Source organism: Ceratotherium simum, chromosome 18, assembly GCF_057802395.1.
Source record: "Ceratotherium simum simum isolate JZ-2026a chromosome 18, ASM5780239v1, whole genome shotgun sequence".
Classification (NCBI taxonomy): Eukaryota; Metazoa; Chordata; class Mammalia; order Perissodactyla; family Rhinocerotidae; genus Ceratotherium; species Ceratotherium simum.
This window is the reverse complement of record NC_141917.1, coordinates 42,271,807-42,292,839: the sequence shown is the minus strand read 5'-3', so window position 1 is coordinate 42,292,839 and position 21,033 is coordinate 42,271,807. Positions and strand designations below refer to the sequence as shown.

At 35.0% G+C, this 21,033-nt stretch overlaps 1 protein-coding gene across 1 annotated transcript in view; it reads right to left on the bottom strand.

Moving 5' to 3' along the window:
* Positions 1-21,033, bottom strand: part of MTREX (Mtr4 exosome RNA helicase) — a 101,784-nt gene that overhangs the window by 17,956 nt on the left and 62,795 nt on the right. The window contains exons 19-23 of the mRNA XM_004422817.3: positions 18,398-18,526; positions 9,033-9,143; positions 7,568-7,756; positions 4,472-4,635; positions 330-435 (exon numbers count right to left, since the gene is read on the bottom strand). Of these exons, the coding sequence (XP_004422874.1) occupies positions 330-435; positions 4,472-4,635; positions 7,568-7,756; positions 9,033-9,143; positions 18,398-18,526 (699 nt within the window). The remainder of the gene's footprint in view (positions 1-329; positions 436-4,471; positions 4,636-7,567; positions 7,757-9,032; positions 9,144-18,397; positions 18,527-21,033) is intronic.

The following is a 21,033-nucleotide window of genomic DNA, read 5'->3' as shown; positions in this document are numbered from 1 at the left end:
TAATTTTACTTTTTCTTTCTCTTTCTAGGACTGTCTGCCTAGGCCAGAGCCTCAAACAATGGGTTATAGAACAAATTTAAAACTTGGAATCTGATTAATGATGACTGTCCACAAATAAAATCCTATTTTACTCTCCTTTCTGATAATATGCATTTAATTATTTCTCTCTTACTATATTTGTGTTAAAGTGGCACTGATTTCTAATTAACATTACCCGTAATATGTAAATATCAAGTCATATTTTTATAATTAAATATTCATAATAGTATTAAAATTAAATTACAGGATTGTGAATTAATAAATAACATGTGCTAAATCTATTAACTCACATTCTCTTGAAACACAAAGCAACTTAGTAGTGCCGTTGCCTGTTCTGCAGAGAGGTCATTGAAAAGGCCATTAAACATCATCTCAGTTAGAAGGAGCTCATCAGCACTATACCACCACAAAAAGAGAGAATAAATTTCAAATGTCAGGATATAAAAATATACATATGTACACATACATCCTTAAAATGTAGTTTTAATAAATGTATTATTTGACCATGAGGAGTAATCAATGAGGAGTGACAAAGATTTATTTAACTAAGGAAATGACAAGTCTTTGTATTTACCAATATATATATTTTATATAAAGATCCCACTCTAGCAAATACCAAAATGCACATATTCATTGAAATAAAGAACCATTTCTTAACTCAGTGTACCAGGAAAAATAGTCATCACCATTTATTATCTGGATCCAAGGACGCTTTTAATTGTTTTTAAGTTATTTTACAAATAATTTATAAAGAGATAATGAAAAACAACTTTATTAGGAATCTTAACTAGAATATACCCATAGCAGACACACATTTTATTCCATAGTGTCCTAGTGCTAAGAATGTATATAATTAAGATGGGCAATGGCCTTTGAATGCAACAAACTGCTGCTCATCAACTGTCATCCATGAATCTGGACTATATCCATCTAGTAAATACTATTCCAGATTTCAAATATATCTCAGGGACTAGCTCACCATTACTTCTGTTTCTTCTTGCACTTGCAGTGTCAAAATGTACTACTGACTACTCCAGATTTTAAATACATCTCTTTCAGGTTCCAGCTTATCATTATTTTTGGTTCCTCTTTTGCATCATCAAAATACAGTATTTTTAAAAACTTTAACAAGTCATGCTTTCATTGAAGAAAGGCCATCTTCTTTGCTCCATGATTGTACAACATTTTCACATTCAGATTTATATTACAAAGATAATAGATTTATATTATAAAGATTAGAATGATCAATCCAATAATTTTTTTTCATCTCTTCATTATCTGTTTATCAATTTCCTTAAATTGACAACTATCTTCAGTATTTGACCACTTAAGAACCGTATAAGGAAAATTTAGCATACAAATCATAAAAAAATGAAAGATTGTTTTCACTAGTCTTTTTAGCAAAATGAGATGATCCAAGTTAGGATCACAAAACATCACATTACTAAGTCCTTTCTGTTGAACAGAAAAGAAAGTAAAATAAATAATCTCAAAATAACCTCAGATATATAAAATAATACATCTCAGAATCTCAGAATTTTCTTTTTGTCCTTAGAAATACATTATTCACTCACTGATTCTTGAGTTTGAGAATTTACCTAGGGTCTGAGAGTTTGTTTATACGACCAATTTCACCATCATCACTTTGTCTAGAGTACTTTTCGTCTCTTTGTGTTATCTTCTGATTTGTGTAATAATTGTAAAATATCCTTCTGTCATTTTTATCTTTTTTTTTTAAGATTTTTGGAACTTTATTTTTTTTTTTTTAATAATTTTATTTATTTATTTTTTCCCCCCCAAAGCCCCAGTAGATAGTTGTATGTCATAGCTGCACATCCTTCCAGTTGGTGTATGTGGGACGCGGCCTCAGCATGGCCGGAGAAGTGGTGTGTCGGTGCGCGCCCGGGATCCGAACCCTGGCCGCCAGTAGCGGAGCGCGTGCACTTAACGGCTAAGCCACGGGGCCGGCCCTGTCATTTTTATCTTTGTCATGGGTGGAAAACGAAAAATTCTGAATTCTCAACCATGTTCAATGAAAGTTAAAAAAAGACTACAAAGATTTTTTTCACTAGAATTCTATAATCAAAGTTCCATAAAGTATCTTACGCATATAAAAGGGTTAAATGGACCCACTCAGTAATTGTAGCGGGGTTAATTATTTAAAAAAAGAGCAAACTTTATTTTTTGGAAGACTTCTAAAAAAGAATAAAGTCGTGAACTATCAATCTTTACAAACAGTTATAACTATTCAAAAATTAAGTCAAAAACTAAATTTGGGTTCCTAATGGTAAACTGTGAGTTAAGCCAAGCAAAGAGGGCAACAATACAAATAAGGCAAGACTATTTCAAGGACGTATAGACAGTCTATCTAATGTGGGAGGCAGACAAGAAAGAAAATAATCACAGGACAGCAATTTAACAGAGGTTTATACAGACAATTATGCAAAAAAAGTTGAGGAGCCTCAAATCAGACTAGAGAAATTCAGAGCAAATTTCAGAAGACCTTGGAAAAAATATGCAAGAATTAGCAGGATATGGGGTGGCAGTGAGGGAAAGGTCATGCTAAATGAAAGAAATATCATGTGTGGAATGTGGCAACAGACAGGCTAGAGAGCAAAGGGCAAGAATACACTAAATTATGGAATTTACTCTAAAAGCAACAGGGAATCATTGAGAGACTTTTACCAAAAGAAGGACACGACAGGATTTGTGCTTTGGAAAGAATACTCTGAAAGCAAGAGTATAAAGGATGGGTTGTAGAGACTCAAGATAGTAGGCGACAGACAGGAGGACTATTGCAGACTCTAAGCAAGAAATAATCAAGGATGCACATTAGTCAGTGGGAAAAGTTAAAAGAGCACGGAGGTAGAAAAAACACTCAGGAAAATGTGGGAAGAGAGAACAGGCAGAGAACCAGTCTAGGATGACTGCCAAGTTTTTGCCTTTAGTGGCTGGGTCTTATTCAGCAAGACAGTGAGCAGAGGGAGAAGCAAATTTTGGGGGAAATGTAATGTACTTGTTGATATGTGTTATTGCTTTCTCTCTCTAAGTATTCTATTTTAGAATAAAATCAATACCCATTCTTCCAAGATTAAATCTAGCTGCAGATACCTAAGAGAAATTAATTTATGTATTAATTATTAAACACTACATAATATCACAAAAAGATAATTCCAATAACATTAATTTTGGCATATGAATCAGTAGACCAGTGTTGTGGTCTAGATTTAATCCTGGGTAAATTATTAACCTTATGGTTTCTAGGTTTCTTTAATTACAAAGTAGCTAAGCTGAATTTTATCACAGGTTAAAGGAAAACTAGAAGCCTGTGGGCCAAATCTAACTTGAGGAATGTTTATTTGGCTCACACAGTAACTAAAAAAATAATTATGAATTAGTTTGTGAACATTTAAAAGATCAAGAGATTTCACCTAAAATTCCAGATTTTTGGCTTTTCTAAATTGGAAAATCCGATATCACATTATTCTGTAATAACAACTAATTGGGGCTAGGCAGTCGCTGCCCCCTTTCAGTGGCCAACAACTGTCTTGTTCGCCAGTCTCCTCTTAGCGCCTGTGGACATCTCAGTTCATAACATCTGAACTAGATCATCAATAAGAACAATATGAATAAGTCCTCACCAGGAATGTCTGCAAGTCTGAAACCATATATAAGGCCTGTAATTCTCTGGCTCCGTCCATTAGGGCCATAGAGGGGACATAAAAAACTGTTTTAAAAACGTCTTTTATGGACTCATTGAGAATAATGGTCCTAACTATGGACAAAACAAGATATATCTTCAGGCTGTTGGCAATCACATGGGACTCTGAGCCAGAAGTGTCCAATGGGCTCTTCTTGAATATCTGACCCACAGAAACCACCAGAGAGAATGAAATGAATGTTGTTGTTTTAAGTCATTTAGTTTTAAGGTCATTTGTAACGTGGCAAAAGATTACCAAAACAGACAATAGCTTATATCCAATTTTAAGCTGTGGCCTATAATATGGTATATACTATAATACTCTACTGCTAGCCCAAAACTTTCATAAAATCTGCTATACATATAAAAGGATATTGGCTATTAGACTAAGTTTCAAGATGGAAAAATGTTCATAACTGTAAAAAAATAAAAACTATAGAAAATTGTGTATAAACTGAGATTACAATTGTGTAACAAACCTACAATACATTAAAAAAAAAAAAAAAGGAAATACATCAAAATGCTGAAGGTGTTTGGGTTAACTGTGGGATCCAAGAGATTTTTTTAATTCTCCTTCTCTAATTTCATGGTCAAAACCTGCATTTAATATGGAAGGTATTGTACAAACTTTATATTTTTAAGACAGCTCTTTTTCCCAGAAGATTAACAAGCCCTTATTTAAAAAACAGTATTCCATTTAAAAATTGGTTTTCTGGAACAACCAGGTGTTACCTGCTTATCTCACAAGCCACTCGTCCTTTCATCTCTATGACATCAGAAGAAGTAGCAAATCCCAATCTCCTTAAAACACGTTTGCGACATTTGAGCTCATCCATTTGTAAGACAGTTCTTGCTTTCTTTAGTTCTCGCTTTGCAGATTTAATATCCATTGCAATCTAAGGCATATGAAAGCATAAAGGAAGTTCAGTAATAAAGGGAAAAAGTGAAATGGGACTTACTCATGAAGTGAAACAAAAAATATTCTATAAGGACATCTTAGAAGATACTTCTCTGTTTTAGCTTCTCTTTTATTAAAGCTTTAATGGGGCAGGGGGACTTAGGAGCTTCTTAGATACTTTCCCAGGATATTATACAAGAGGAATGACGTATCTGATGTTCTTAACTACTAGTATCTGCAGTTCTTAAATACTGGCAAAAATGTTAAATATGTGGAAAATATAAAACATCCATTTGAAAAATTTAAGGTAGAGTAGGGAGATTTAGGAATTGTTAAAAGCTTAAGAAGTTGGGGAATAGAGCACGGCTCTTGCTTAAATGAGAAGGGATAAGGAGGAAGGTCTAGAAGGAGGGGAGAGTTGGATAGCCATGACCTAGACAAGGTAACCTGCAGGAGGTAGAAAACGTCAGTGGTGAATTCGGATAGGCTCCCCCAGACAGGATTCATTTGACAATTAATCATGCTCCTAAGTAGCAATCCTAACAGTTCTAGCTTTTCACCCTTAGGGAATTAGGAGGTAACTTAGAGAACAGGAAAAGAAATACAAAGGTAGGAGCTGGCCTGATGGCATAGTGGTTAAGTTCGCACGCTCTGCTTCGGCGGCCCAGGGTTCACAGGTTCGGATGCCGGGTGTGGACCTACATTCTGCTCATCAAGCCATGCTGTGGCAGTGTCCCACATACAAAATAGACAAAGACTGGCACAGATGTTAGCTCAGTGATAATCTTCCTCAAGCAAAAAGAGGAAGATTGGCAATAGACGTTAGCTCAGGGCCAATCTTCCTCACCAAGAAAAAAAAAAAAAAGAAAAAAAAAGATGAAGGTATATAATCTTATCTCTTGACTACTTATATTTCCCCCATGATGCCCTGAAAAGTGTTCCTTCTCTTTGCTGTCAAATTATATCACAGATCTGCCTAAGCTGGAAATGGCTTTAGCAAAGAGAATAGGTCTTTATTCTGCAGACAGAGATGAAAGCTTAAAAGAAAAATGTATTTTGAGGTCATCCTTTAGAGTGCATGAGCTTTAAAATTCTGTTTATCAGCAAATACTACATACTTTTCAACTGTGGCAAGAGAATGACAGTACAAGAGCAAGAAAACACTGGGATCCTGAAGTGGTGGCTTGAAGTTCAGAAAAACACTAACAGAAAGAAAAGTTTAGGGATTGAGAAGCTGAAATTCACAGCTGGAATTTTGCAGACAATTTATTACACTTCAATTTAAGAGTAGAAATGATAAAGGCAATGATGGTGGTCAGTGACTCATTTATTGACAGCTAACTATGTACCCTATTTCCAGTACTCTGATGTACTAAACACTATGAACTATAAAATATAAAACTATGAAACTAAACACATTATTAAGCCAAGTTTCTACTCATATATTTATTCAATAAATACTAGGTATCTACTTTATAAAGACAGATCATTATGGGAGATATGGGAAAGCACAAATAAGCTAAAATCAAACACCTGAGACTAATGAGCTTAAAATCTAGTTCATGGGAGAGGAAGACAAACATGATAAAAATGGCATGTGACAAAAGTTGAAAAAGCATAATAGCAAGGAGTTACAAGCTTCAAGGAGGAAGTGACATTTGTATAGTACAAAAGATTCTAGTTGAAGAGAAGTGGATAGTGGAAAGAAATATGTTCATTTCAAAAAGCTTTTTCTAAATTCATTATTCAGAATGGCTATAAGAATGCTTTTATTGGTTAGAGATTACAGCTAAGTATCCTAAAAAGCTGAAATACTACAACTTTATACCACTACAATGGCTATAATTAAAAATCCAAACAATAACAAGTTTTGGTGAGAAAATGGAGAAATTGGAACTGTCATAAATTGCTGGTAAGAATGTAAAGTGGTGCAACCACTATGGAAAACAATTTGGCAGTTTCTCAAAAAGTTAAATACAGAGTTACTATATGACCCAGCAGTTCTACCAAAGAGAAATGAAAATTTATGTCCACACAAAAATTTGTATGCAAATATTCATAGCAGCATTATTCATAATAGCCAAAAAGTAGGAAAACCCCAAATGTCCATCAACTGATGAATGGTTAAACAAAATGTGGTATATACATAAACGGAATATTCTTCAGCCATAAAAAGCAATAAAGAACGAATTCACGCTACAATATGAATGAACCTTGAAGACATTACGCTAAGTGGAAGAAGGCAGACACAAAAGGCCACATATTGTATGATTTTATTTAAATGAACATCTTCAGAACAGGCAAATCCATACAGGCAGAAAGTAGTTTTGAAGTTGCCAGGGGCTGGAGGGTGGGGGATATGGGCAATGACTGCTAATTGGTATGAGGTTTCTTTTGGGTGATAAAAATGTTCTGGAATTAGATAGTGGTTATGGTTGCAGATATCTGTGAATATTAAAAACTAATGAATTGTACGCTCTAAAAGGGTGAATGTTATGCTATGTGAGCTGTATCTCAATAAAAAAGAAAAAACTGTAAAAAGAAAATACATCAAATACTAAACTATAGTAAAATGATCTTCATCTTGTCTTGCTGATAAGAGTTATAGTTTACTTAAAAGATAGCTAGACATTTCTTAACAGGAAAAGAAAATGAAAAATACATACTCATTTATTTGGTGAAATACATAGAATTCTACTATAAAAAGTAAGTGTCTGGGACTGGCCCGGTGGTACAGTGGATAAATTCACATGGTCCACTTTGGTGGCCCAGGGTTTGCGGGTTCAGATCCCAGGTGTGGACCTACACAACACTCATCAAACCATGCGGTGGTGGCATCCCACATACAAAATGGAGGAAGATGGCATAGATGTTAGCTCTGGGCCAATCTTCCTCACCAAAATAAATAAATAAATAAGTTTCTACTATACCTGTGCTTTTTTTTCACAAAGTGTATACACAGTTTCCAAATTTGGATCATTGTGAAGTGGATGAGAATACATGCGATGCTCAAAAGCCTCTACTTTCTGGATGACTTTTTTCAGCCCTTGATCTTGAATGCCCATATCATCAATAGGATCTAATAAGGGAACACCATCAGGAAAACGTTTCTGAACTTCCTGAAACAAAATATTTAAAACTCATTTTTCATCTTATAGATAAAATTAGTTAAGATTAAACTAAATCAGTATTTCCTTTTACTTTTTTTCCTATGCATATAGACATAAAAATAAAAAGGATGCTACATATATAATTTTGTCTTTCCTACTTAAAATGGAGTGCATTTTTCCATTGCATTTGTTTTTGAAAACTCATTTTGAATCGCTGTACTATGATTTACTGATATTGAGATATAATTTACTAATAATTCTAGTACCTAGAGTTCAATAGTCTGGGATGTGGCACAACTTACTGATAAACCCATTACTGTATATTTAGGTTGTAATTTCTTGCCATCATAAATAATCTGTATTGAACATCTCAAGTGTAAACTGTTTTCAATTTTCTGATTATTTCCTTGGGGCTGATTCCCAGGGAGGTCACTACTGAGTCAAAAGACACAAACGTTTTAAAGGGTCCAGATCCCTTTGGCTAATTTTTTTTTTAATGTGATTTAACTGTTAAATATAATGAGCATGTGAGTTCAGAGAAGGGATAGCTCACTGTAGGCTGGTATCCCTGTGGGAGACTTTCAGGGTCTTAGGCCTTAATGGTAAGATAGGGTTTGGCCAGTTAGGAATTAAAAAAAAAAAGGTTATCCACATAAAAATTTTGTAAAACTGTCAAGAGATTTATTCATTTCAGGAAGCCCACCTATGGACCAAAATTAAAAATTCCTACTCTACACTGAAAGCATCCTGCTTACTTATCTTTATTGGCTCAGATTCTAGTATGTATAGAGCCTTCACTGCATAGTAAATGCTATTCAAATATTTATTGACTAAATAACTCACAAAGTCTCTTTTTTTTTCCCTACTAGAAAATAAAATTTTCTAGAAAGTCGAAATTTTCCCTATTGAAAATAAAACTAATTCATCCATTTATTAACTATACTAAAAAATGGTTAAAAATCCCGGCACATGATTTTATGCATAAAATTTGTAATACAGTCTATAGTTGTTTTCACTCAACAAATAACGGAAAACATATTTAGCATATAATAGTGGCCACGTTTTCCTTTGTGAGCCCCCCTTTAGTAACTCACTTTGTTGGTAGATTTACAGAGAGAACAATCTACATGTACCATCTGCTGTCACTATTTTTATTAAAAAGAATTACTATTATTGGTAGTATTTAGTTTTTCTGAAAGAAAGCAATACATTTAAAAGCATTTCAGTTCCCTTGTTATAAACCCTGTTTATATTTACATTAAATTTATAAAATTAGCATGTATACCTGTATTGATTTTAAAACACTCTGTCTATTGTCCACTGGTCGAAGGTCTTTAGGAATGTAAAGCCTAACACTGCTGATAGCAGACAGGAGATGCACCAAAACTGGAACAACCTACCAACAAAAAGTTATATATTATAATTAAAATTGCACATTTTCAAATTCTGCCATTTCCTAAATTTAACTTGAACCCTTAAAAGGAAGCTGCATTTACAATATGTGACAAGTATAATAAGTAGATAATAATCATTGTGGAAGCTTTTATCTTAGTAGAGACTATATTTAAAAAGTAAAAACTAATTCACACCTCTAAATAACAGGCAAATAAAAAATAAGTGATTCCCTCAATACACAATCCATACTTTATTCACTTTTGTGTCCTCAGTATTTGGCACTTTTAATACCTAAAAGTACTATAGCACTACAGAGGAAGGAAAGACTCCTACTTAGGTTTAGATGGCCAAGTACAGTTCATGTAAGCTAGGGATGAGCCAGAATGAAGAGGAGATGAAAAAAGTTTTTCAAGCAGAGGAAACAGTATACTCCATTAGACAATCTTCAAGATTACCCAGCTTCCATGCTTTCTCCTGACAAGAATACCCTTCCCTCATCATCAAATATGCTATTTTGCTTCCTTTAAATTCAGAGGGCCTCTATAAACTGAGAAGAGGTTAACATTTTCACAGGTCCAAATTCATCAGTGTGTTGCTCTCCTATGGCTACCTTTACACTGATCACCACTGAAAAAACAACTGTCATTCGCTTGCTGATAAGAAATTCACAGAGCTTTACTGAACAAAATGGCACGGCGGTTGAGCATGGGTTCCAAAGTCAAGACTGCCTGGGTTTGAATTTAGTCTTCAGCTAGTTGTGTGACCATGAGCAAGTCACTTAGCCTTTTTAAGCATCAGTTCCCCTATTTAAGAAATAGGGATAAAATTATATGTATCTCATTAAACTGTTGTGAGAATTAAATGAGACAATGCATGTAAAGTACTTTAAAATAGTGCCTAAACACCTTTAAAAATGTCATTTAGTGTAATAAATAAATATGTTTCAGCAAATCTGCATATCCAGTGCTAAAATGGCAGAAATCATACTTAAATGCCAAAGAGAAAAGGTAGATAATATTTGTTAAGCATTAATAAGTGAGACAGATGGAGACTGAAAAAATGGAGAGCATGCACTGTTTAAAGTGGACAACCACAACTTTCTATTTGAAAACAACTGAAAAAAATAATATAATAAACTGTCCATTGTATTTTCTCAATGATTTTCTCAATTAGATTTTTCCAACTGTTAATAATTTGCCATATGTGCTTTTCCTCTCTCTAAACAAGTTTTTGAGGGGTTTTTTGGGGGTGTTTTTTTTTTCCTGTCTTCCTTTTTCCTCCTCCTCTTTTAACCATTTGAAATTAATTTGTAGACAACATGTCACTTCACCTCACCAGCAAATACTTCAGCACGTACCTTTTCAGAACAAGCACATTCTCCTGCATAGCCACAATACCATGATGAGATCATAAAAATTTAATAAATTAAATATCATTTAATATACAGTCCATATTAAAATTTCCTCAATTGACCCAATATTGTCCCTTATAGATCACTATATCTACTACTGCTACTACAGTCATGTGTTGCATTAGGACGCTTTGTTCAGTGACAGACTGCATACACAATGGTGGTCCCATAAGAATAGTACCATATAGGGGCCGGCCCCATGGCTTAGCGGTTAAGTGCGCGCGCTCCACTACTGGTGGCCCGGGTTCGGATCCCGGGTGCGCACCGATGCACCGCTTCTCCGGCCATGCTGAGGCCGCGTCCCACATACAGCAACTAGAAGAATGTGCAGCTATGACATACAACTATCTACCGGGGCTTTGGGGGAAAAATAAATAAATAAAAAAAAAAAAAAAAAAAAAAAAAGAATAGTACCATATAACCTAGGTGAGTAGTAGTAATACATTGAGGTTTGTATAAGCACCGTAGGGGAGGAAGAAATTTTCTTCTACCCTTCTAGGTTCTTCTGGCTGGTCTAAGAATTAAACTGACAGGAGACAGATTAACAGGAGAAAAACAAACCGAAGTTTAATAACATGTATACATGGGAGAAACCCAGGAAAACCAAGTAACTCACCAAAATGGCCAAAGCCCTCACCTTAAATACCATCCTCAGCTAAAGACAAAAGAAGATGTTGGGGGTGGGGAGAGTCAGGGACTTCAAAGGGAAGGAAGGCAATTCATAGGTAGTTGAAAAGGATCAAAGTTTGAAAAACAAGTATTTGGGCACACAGAAACAGAACAACATAAAGGGGAGCCCAACAAACAGACTTTCTAGGTTACTCTCTGTCTACCACCTAGTTTATGTTATGCTAATGTGACAGCTCACTTCCTGAGACAGGTTTTTATATCTAAATTCTTTTAGGCAGTTAATGGGGCGGTAACAAGAAAAATTCTGAGCCTTTTGTTTCTTAAAAATAATCAGCCTAGGGCTGGCCTGGTGGCGTAGTGGTTAAGGTCACGCACTCCACTTTGGCGGCCCAGGCTTGGCGGGTTTGGATCCTGGGCATGGACCTACACACTGCTCATCAGGCCATGCTGTGGCAGTGTCCCACATACAAAAAATAGAGGAAGATGGGCACAGATGTTAGCTCAGTGACAGTCTTCCTCAATCAAAAAGAGTAAGACTGGCAACAGATGTTAGCTCGGGGCCAATCTTCCTCAAAAAAAAAAAAAAATCAGCCTAAAATAATCCTCATGTTAGAGACATATTTCGGGGCAGCAAGTTTTGTTCCCCTTCAGTATATGTTATGATGTTCCCACAACAAAATTGCCTAATGACACATTTCTCAAAACATATCCCCGTCGTTAAGTGACACATAGCTGTACTACTTTTGGATCCAGGATCCAGTCAAGGATCATTGATTGTATTTAATTGTCAGGTTTCTTTAGTCTTCTTTAATCTAGAATACACCTTACCTTTTTTGTTCTTTTATGATACTGACATTTTCATAAATTTCAAATTTACAGAAAAGTTGCAAGAATAGGACAAAGAGCTCCCATATACTTTTATTCAGATTCACCAATTCTTTACATTTTGCCCCATTTACTTTATCATTCTCTCTATATACGTACACACACACATACACACACATACACCCACAGTACAAGTATTAAAAGGGAGACAGTTAATGATCATACAATGATATTATCTACTACAGTCCATATTAAAATTTCATCTACTTTCCCAATAATGTCTCTTATACCATCCTCCATTCTCCCCCACCACTCTATGGATCCAAACTAGGATCATACATTGAATTTAGTTGTAACATTTCTTTATTCTCCTTTAATCTGACAGTTCCTCCATTTTCCCATGACTCTCAAAAGACTGACATTTTTGAACACTATAGGCTAGTTATTTTGTAGAATGACCCTCGAGTTAGGTTTGTCTAATGATAAAGAATCATCATATTCAGGTTATGCATTTCTGGCAGAAGTGACCTTTTTTTGTTCTTCTCAGTCCATTGGTCAACATTATTGGTGACAGTAACTTTGATTACTTACTTAAAGTGGTATCTGCTAGCATTCTCTACTGTAAAGTTACTACTTTCCCCTTTCAATTAATAACAAATTTGGAGGGAGAGTCTTTAGAGACTTTGTAAATATCCTATTCCTTGTTAAACTTTCAACTCACTAGATTTAGCATCCATAAATTACTCTTGCCTGAGCCAATTAGTATTTGTGGTAATTGCCTAACGGTGACTTTCCTAAAATCACCATTCCTTTTACATTTTATCTACCTACCTACCTACCTACCTCAGTACAGACTTGTAGATTATTTTATTTTCCCTTGATTATAATCCTTTACTTATCATTATTTTTATTCTCAAACTGTCAAATTCTTTTTTTTTTTTTGCTGAGGAAGATTCGTCCTGAGCTAACATCTGTTGCCAATCTTCCTTCTTTTTGTCTGAGGAAGATCTGCCCTAAGCTAACATCCATGCCAGTCTTCCTCTATTTTGTACGTGGGTCACCACCACAGGATGGCCAACAAGTGGTGTAGGTCCGCGCCCAGGATCTGAACCCGCAAACCTGGGCTGCCGAAGTGGAACGTGGCGAACTTAACCACTAGGCCATGGGGCCGGCCCCTCAAATTCATTTTTAAAGAAGATGCTACGTGTGGTGCACTGGCTTTTGAACCACCAGTTTGTGACCTATGCAAATCCTATATGCACTGTTTGGCTAGAAAGAGAAGACTCAGGAAATGAAAAATAATCAATAATATACCAGGCAGCCAACACTCAGAGGGAGAGATGCACAATTTTTCCACAATGAGTTACATGCACCTAATGCAAAACAGCAGAAAAATTAAAAATAATTCACTTGGCTTTAGAGAACAAGTCTATGCTTTGTGTACTTGCAGCTGAATTCATTATGCACAAGTAATTGAGAATTTCCTTGAAAACAGACAAACACTACTCTGTGAAGACTTGATTGAGAAAGAAAACAAACTGTCCAATTTCTAACACTGCTTCCCATAATAAGCTCTGTCCAAGAAATGGTCAACTAAGTCTCACATTAATGACAGGAAAGAGACTACAAAGGCCCTCCTACAAGTACAGGAAGGGGATATCCTGTGACTTAAGTTTTATAAATAAGAAGTTGATAGTTTAGAAACCAACTGAATAGTTGCCATGAAATTCTAAATCTCTACACTCACAGGGATTTTAAAACATATCATAATATTTGCACAGCACAGTTTATTCAACTTTCTAAACCTAATAACCTTTATAAAGTAACTTAGAATTCAGGTTCATCATGATGCAACACTGGTCTATATAAATCCAAATAATCACGAGGTCAATTATTGGAAACTTGTTAGAATACCAATAGTAGGAAGTATTTTTATTCTTAGACCTTTTGAATCTTTGCAAGTTTGCCATAAATCAATTTCCCCTTTTAAGATAAGCAAATGATAAGGCAGACAATATCAGAAGTCAGTAAGTTTTAAGTCAATACATTCTATGAATTTCAAGCAATGTCATTTCTTCAAATTTCAAGCTAAAACTCAATATGATTTTTGAATTTTTTATCCAAACCAGAAAGATGTTTTTTGAAGCAAATGAATTTTAATCAAGTCAAGTCAGACAAAATTATTTAAACCAATGTGTTTTTAATTAAATTTTAGATTTTTTAAAAACTAAATTTGTCTTGATCTAATTTAAAAGCTGATGTAATATAACAATCTACTGAATGTACTAGATGTTTTCTCTAAGTTTATTCAGAAGAATGTCAGTGAAAACGTTGGAACAAGAACTTTCAAAAGTCCTCTTCGCCATAAAAGCATTAACAACACTGGAAAAAGTGTCAGAGTCAACTTCTTGAGAGCTCTGAAAATTAACCAAAGGCTTACAGCAATCCAAGGAGCATCAATTAGAAAAACGGCCAACTTTCAGTAACAATAGGAAGCTTTGTGGTGTTTTCACTTACCCTACTCCCTCCTCCACTGCCCACTATACAGTACCTTTCCAAACCAACAGCCTGGGCCGGCTGTGTGGCATAGTGGTTAAATTCTCACACTCTGCTTCAGCAGCCCGGGGTTCGCAGGTTTGGATCCCAGGCGCAGACCCACACACCGCTTATCAAGCCATGCTGTGGCAGGTTTCCCACATGTCAAGTAGAAGATGGTGGGCATGGATGTGAGCTCAGGGCCTATCTTCCTCAGCAAAAAGAGGAGGATTGGCAACAGATGTTAGCTCAGGGCTAATCTTCCTCACAAAAACAAAAAAACAAAAAACCAATAGCCTGCAATCAGAGCGAAAATTAGCCTGGCAGCCAGTGGAGGGGACAAAACAGGGTTGGAACTACTTCAAAACCCCATTCCCAGAGAACTGTCATTATTTCACCTGTATGGTAGTCCCCCAGAAGACTCCATTCACAAGGCTGTCTTTATTTGACCTGACTCAGAGCTTGCCCAGTGTAAACAACCTTTTCCCAGGGGGCATTTGTTGAAAATAGTAAGAGGCAACTGTTCATGGTTTCCTGAGGTGGTGGATAACAGGGCAAACAGTAGGTTAACCAAAAAGCTTAAAAAGAAAAGCTGGGAAGTAAAATGTCCATAGGGGAATTTGAAAGGCTCCGACACATTCCTAGGAATCTAGAAGGCCACATGTGTGTGGAGGGCTGTGTTCATGCTCAAAAAAGAACTGAGGAGGCCCTAATAAGCTCTCACCTCTGGCTGACCTTGAGATTGTGCACACAAGAAGTGAAGGCCAACGTAGTGTTGTCAACTGTCTGGCTGAGTGTTAAAGGTACGCTGCAATGTGCACGCAGAATCCCTCAGCAAAGACTGGTAAACTTAATAGTTCTGGACATTTAAGGAAGTCTCTGTCTAATTATTAGCTGACTACTAAGCTAACCAAGCAGAGACTTCAATGGCGATACACAACAAAAAATACAGCTTTAACAGAACCAATTCAGAAAAGTCTATTAAACAAAGAAGCAAACAAACAATAAATACCAACATAAATAAACTTGGGCCATATGATTTCCAGAGCTGCCACATGATTATTAATTAAAATGTGCAGTGTTCACCAAAAAATTACAAGACACATAAAGAAACAAAAAAAGTATGATCCATACACAGGGAAAAACAGCAGCCAATAGAAACTGTCTCTGAGGAAGCCCACACACTGGATTTAATAGAGTTTAAATCAGCTATTTTAAATACGTTCAAAGCTTACCCCCCAAAAAAAATCTGATTTCAATTTGCAATAGTATACTTTTGATGCAAACTTCAGAAGTGACAAAACTACTAAATCTCATTCCAACACAACTATTCAAGGGCATCTTGATTCTCAAGCAATCGTTATATATCATAAATATATAGTTGTAATCTGTAATCTTCTATTCTATGTTCTTTAATAGATGTTTTTATCTAATGCTGAACGATTCTAGTAAGTTCTTTGCCTAGAGAAACAAAACAGAAATCACTGATCTAGACGCTATGATTATGGTCTTCATTTCCTGACAATGAGTGTCCTGAAGTGGCTGTGAGAAGGGGCAGTAGTCACACACACTTGAAGCTGGCAAAGCAACAGTGACAAAATTACAAGCCATCTTTAGAATAGACTATCTAAAGTGTTAACCTCTACTAATCAACTGTAATCCATAGCTGGCTATATTCTAAGCCATTTTATTTTTCTGGAAAAATAAATTCAAGAGTATTTATTCTGTAGATAAAAGGAGAAGTCATTTTAGAAAGCAGTCTTGTACAAAGGCCGATAAAAAGTTAAATTTGTTGTTACACAGACTCGAAGTTAGAGGAGGGAAACATAACTATGGAAATTCCACTTCCTCCTCACATCTCATGCAAAGGAAGTCTGGTTCAAACCTACCCTGAATAGTGCTATACAATCACTGCAGTTGAGAGAAGAGATTTCCTTATGAACTGTCTATGGAAGTATTTCCCTATGTCCAGGATTCCTGTTCAAAATATTAATTTACAAAAGCAAACAATATTATATATATATATTCTGTTTCTTAAGATACAGTCCTCCTCTCTGTTTTATTCTTAGGCCTTTGTCATTCAACAATATAGAACAGAACAACTTGGGGTTCTTTTTAAAGAGGGATGTTTCATGCTTTGCACATGTTGCTTCCGCTGCTGGGAATGCAATTCTTGTCGGAAAAAAGGTCGAATATTCCCACAAGTCTGTTCAAATCTCACTACTTCTTTTATAAAGCTTTCTTTACTAATCTCCCCTCCAAACACACACACACCCTACCCCTAGCGATTCATCTTTGATGTTCACCTAGCTCTTTGAGCACAAAATGCTCCCCCCATTAAGCTGTAAACCCCTTGACATCGAAGACTATATATACAATTTATGCTAACACATCTCCCCCTTAATTTCCTAAGCAGCATATGCTGAAATAAACAGAATAAAAAATGTTACAGGAGCAGAGGAAAGACATTCAGTTTGCCCAGGGTCCAGTGAAGCTTCAGAGTAGAGGTTGTCTATTGAACTGAACCAAATCGCGATTGTTAAGTACTGCAAAGCGTCTCAGTATCTTTAAGTAAAATAGGCACAGCTGTTAGGCTTAGTAAAATTTGGGCCTAGAACCGAGACAGACGACAGACAGGTTTCACCTAAAATGCTAATTCCCATGAATCAGTCATTAGATCGTTTTCTTTGGAAAAAAGTCTACGCTTTCAGTGTGAACGAGCTCCATGACTTATTATCAACACCTCCCACAAGAGAAGGAGAATATTGGGATGTGTGCCAAATATTTTCCATTCAAAGCTGCAATAACTTCAAAGGTCCTTTTGGGTACAACCAATATATGCTAAATTGTGAGAGTTTTAGCCTCATTTATAGTTAAGCAGTCAACTGGTAAAATAAATGTTAAGGGGAAAAAATTATATAAGTTTCAACGGTGGTGGAATTCTGGAGGAGAACAAATTAGAAGATTGAGGAACAAAAACCAAAGGCCGGCTGGTATTCAGAATTATAAATAACTACACTTTTAAATCATTATTTTAAAATGTTTAATAACGAACAGTCTTCTTAAATACTGCCAACTCCGAATCTCATAGTCATTCAATTGATCCAAAGTGGTATCCCATAAAGCTGCAGTGGCGGATTTCACTTTCTACAAACCAAAGCTTACTATAACAAATAGCATTACAATGACATTTCCTAAAAGACCTAGTCAATATGCCACAGACTTTAAGCAATGTTTAAAAAGAAGAAAATTCCAGTACGATATTAGCCTGGAAATAGATACTTGGAATTTCTACAGTAAAGTTTTACCTATAATTAATTATTTTAAAATAAAATAAAATAGGAGACGTTTAAGAAAATGGGTATCTCGTGGCAAACTGAATGTTTTCCATTTAATTAAAAGCACAAGTAAATTAAATGATTTTAACTAAGGAAACTTGGGTAGGAATTTTTCATTATCAAAACTGTTTCAATCGTTATTTTCACAGGAATGTAATAAACAGCATGGATGGAATAAAACTATAAAATTATTCGATCACAAAAATGATGATAAAACATCTTTTTAGCCCAGGTAAAATCCAGCTTCATGGGAAAATTTATATTATTAAATTCTCTTTATCTTTAACCTTGTCATTATTTACCTTGCCATAATTTGATAAACAAACAAGAGAGCTTAAATTCCATTTATCATCCTACCGATATTGTAGATGGCTTTAATATACCTTAAAATACCTTGGAAACTTCTAATTTAGACATCAAGACAGAATGTTTATTATAATCATATTCAGGAAATCTAGTGATTATAAATAATCCACGAAATACCTGAAATCTAAAGATAAAAAATAAAGTACAAACCTGCATCTCTCCTTTCTCATCAGGTTTAGCTGGTTTTGCAGCTTCAGTAGCTGAATTTTTCAGGCTCTCTTTGCTACAGCGCAGAAGTACCTCTACTACATATAAAGGATCCAGTTCACCAGAATTAGGCTAGGAAAAAAAGGTAAAAGAAGTTTATTAATTCTTAAAAACTGGCCCACAAATTTAAAGTTCCATGTATACAGGGACTATGTTCTCAGTATTTAGCATTATGACTGGCACATACTGCGCAATAAATGTTTATTTCGTGAAACGAGAGCTATCTCTCTTCAACCTTCAACATGCTCCACTGGATAAGAAAACACAGAAATTACTTGATACTTATGGATATGAATAGTATGATCACAGTTGACAGTGACATGAAAATACCTTTTTAAGTTTCTAACGATTAGTTTATAATTTTATTTAACATTATACCAGAATTAGAAAAAGAAACTAAAAGAAATCAGTATTAAAAAATGAATCTGTATCTTCAAATCACTCTAATTAGACAACATGAAAAATATATTGAGAGTAGATCATTTTATTACTTAGTATATGGCACCTCTATAATGGGGTTTTACACCATTTTATTAAAAGTCTTTTAGTCTTTTGTATTCTTTAATAAAAACATGATTCTCAAGATCTAAGCACTAATCACATCTTCTACACTAGGATAATTTACGTTTGAGAGCGGTGTCTTTCGAACAGCAATAGACGACTATTTTCTTTAGTAAAGAACTCCTCTCTGCTCTTCAATTCAATATTTGAATGATCTCTTTTGTATAAAATAGATAAAAGTGAAGTTATTTTTGATTGAGTGGGGAACATGGCAAAGAAGTGACTGCTTGGTCTCCCCCCAACACAGTTCCTGTTCAAAAATGAAAAACTGCCAAGAATTGACAGTGAATCCATACCTACAATCTATTTCTGCAATAAACTACTAATTGTTTAACAACAGTAAAATCTATTTCCAAATACAAACCAAAAATACAATCATAATTATCGTATATCACTGAGTTCCAATTTCCTCAAAGAAAGCATACGCTCTATTTTCTAATCCAAAAGGAAGACTAATTTTTTCCTCAGCATACATTTTTTCAAAATATGGTTATTTATTTATTTTTTTGTGCGTGAGGAAGATCAGCCTTGAGCTAACATCCAATGCCAATCTTCCTCTTTTTTGCTGAGGAAGATTGGCCCTGGGCTAACATCCGTGCCCAACTTCCTCTACTTTATATGGGACACAGCCACAGCACAGCTTGGCAGGTGGTGCACTGGTGTGTGCCTGGGATCCGAACTCCTGACCCCTGGGCTGCCAAAGCAGTGTGTGTGAACTTAACCGCTGTGCCACTGGGCCGGCCCCCAAAATATGGTTATTTTTCAAGTTCCAAAGCATTATTCAGCTTGCTATAGACACAAAGCAAAGCTGTACAGTATTTTCAATTAGATCTGTATCTGCAGATTATATAAATGTATAGCTTAGTCAATATAAAATAAGTTTTATAAATAATGAGATAAGTAAATAGTTATGAACAACTGTCAACTCTTCCAAGTGGTAAAGGACTACAAGGAAAATCAGTAACTATTACATTTAGCTTTCCAGAGGGTGAACAATCCTCTAAGATGCATTCTACATTTGATGAATTAACTCCAAAGTGTTAAGAGGACATGTTAGTATTTGTACAAAAATAACAAGACTTATAAACAATCTAGATAACCTAGAACTAGAATGTGTCTATATAATCTAGAACTGTTATTGGGTTTAGTTCCAATTCTGTAGATTTTATTTGTAACTTTAATATTCTCCTTCTATAAGATACAACAATCACAGAAACGACTTTTAGAACTCAAGTATATCATATGTAATCCTCTGTCTTTAGAGCTACCAAAGCCACTTACAACATTAGAGAAATATCCTCAAGTGTTACTACGGAAACAAACTCGAAAGCCTTCTTTATTGAAAATTAGATGAAAATTTGCTGTTAAAAATATTTCCTGAGATTGTAAAATTTTTCTCAAGGAACTTCTAGTTCTGTACTCCAGTAAATGGGTCAACAATGTCATCCTTCACTAGTTACTAAATGTTCTATTTGGCTTTCCAATGATTGTCTTAGCATAAATTCTTTAAATTTTTGCACATATGTCCTAATTTTTAATTTCTTAATCACATAATTGAACTTTCTTTTTCCTAACTTCTCTTCATTCCTTTTAAAATGTGGCTAATATCTTACTATAAAGGGAAATTAACAGATTAAAATATAATTTTGATAATCTCAAAATTGTAGAAAGTAAAGAAACAAATAATACAAAATAAATATTGACAATTACATTTTTATCTCTTTAAAATGCTTCAAACTATTTTTTTTATTGGTATGTATTTACCCTAGCTCTAGCAAACTCTCTTGGCCACAAAAATCTTTGAATTAGTATTCTGACCTAGATTATGAAATCAATAAAAATGTACTTCACATTTTTAGTGAACAAACGTAAGCAGCTCAGTGGAAAAATCATTTCACCATCAATTTAAGCAGAAAAAATGAATGTGTTCTTTTCTATTCCCTATCCCATCTTTGCCTAAAAGAACTCTCAACAACTGGTACCGCTTTTATACATGGATTAAGGACCAACAGAAGCAA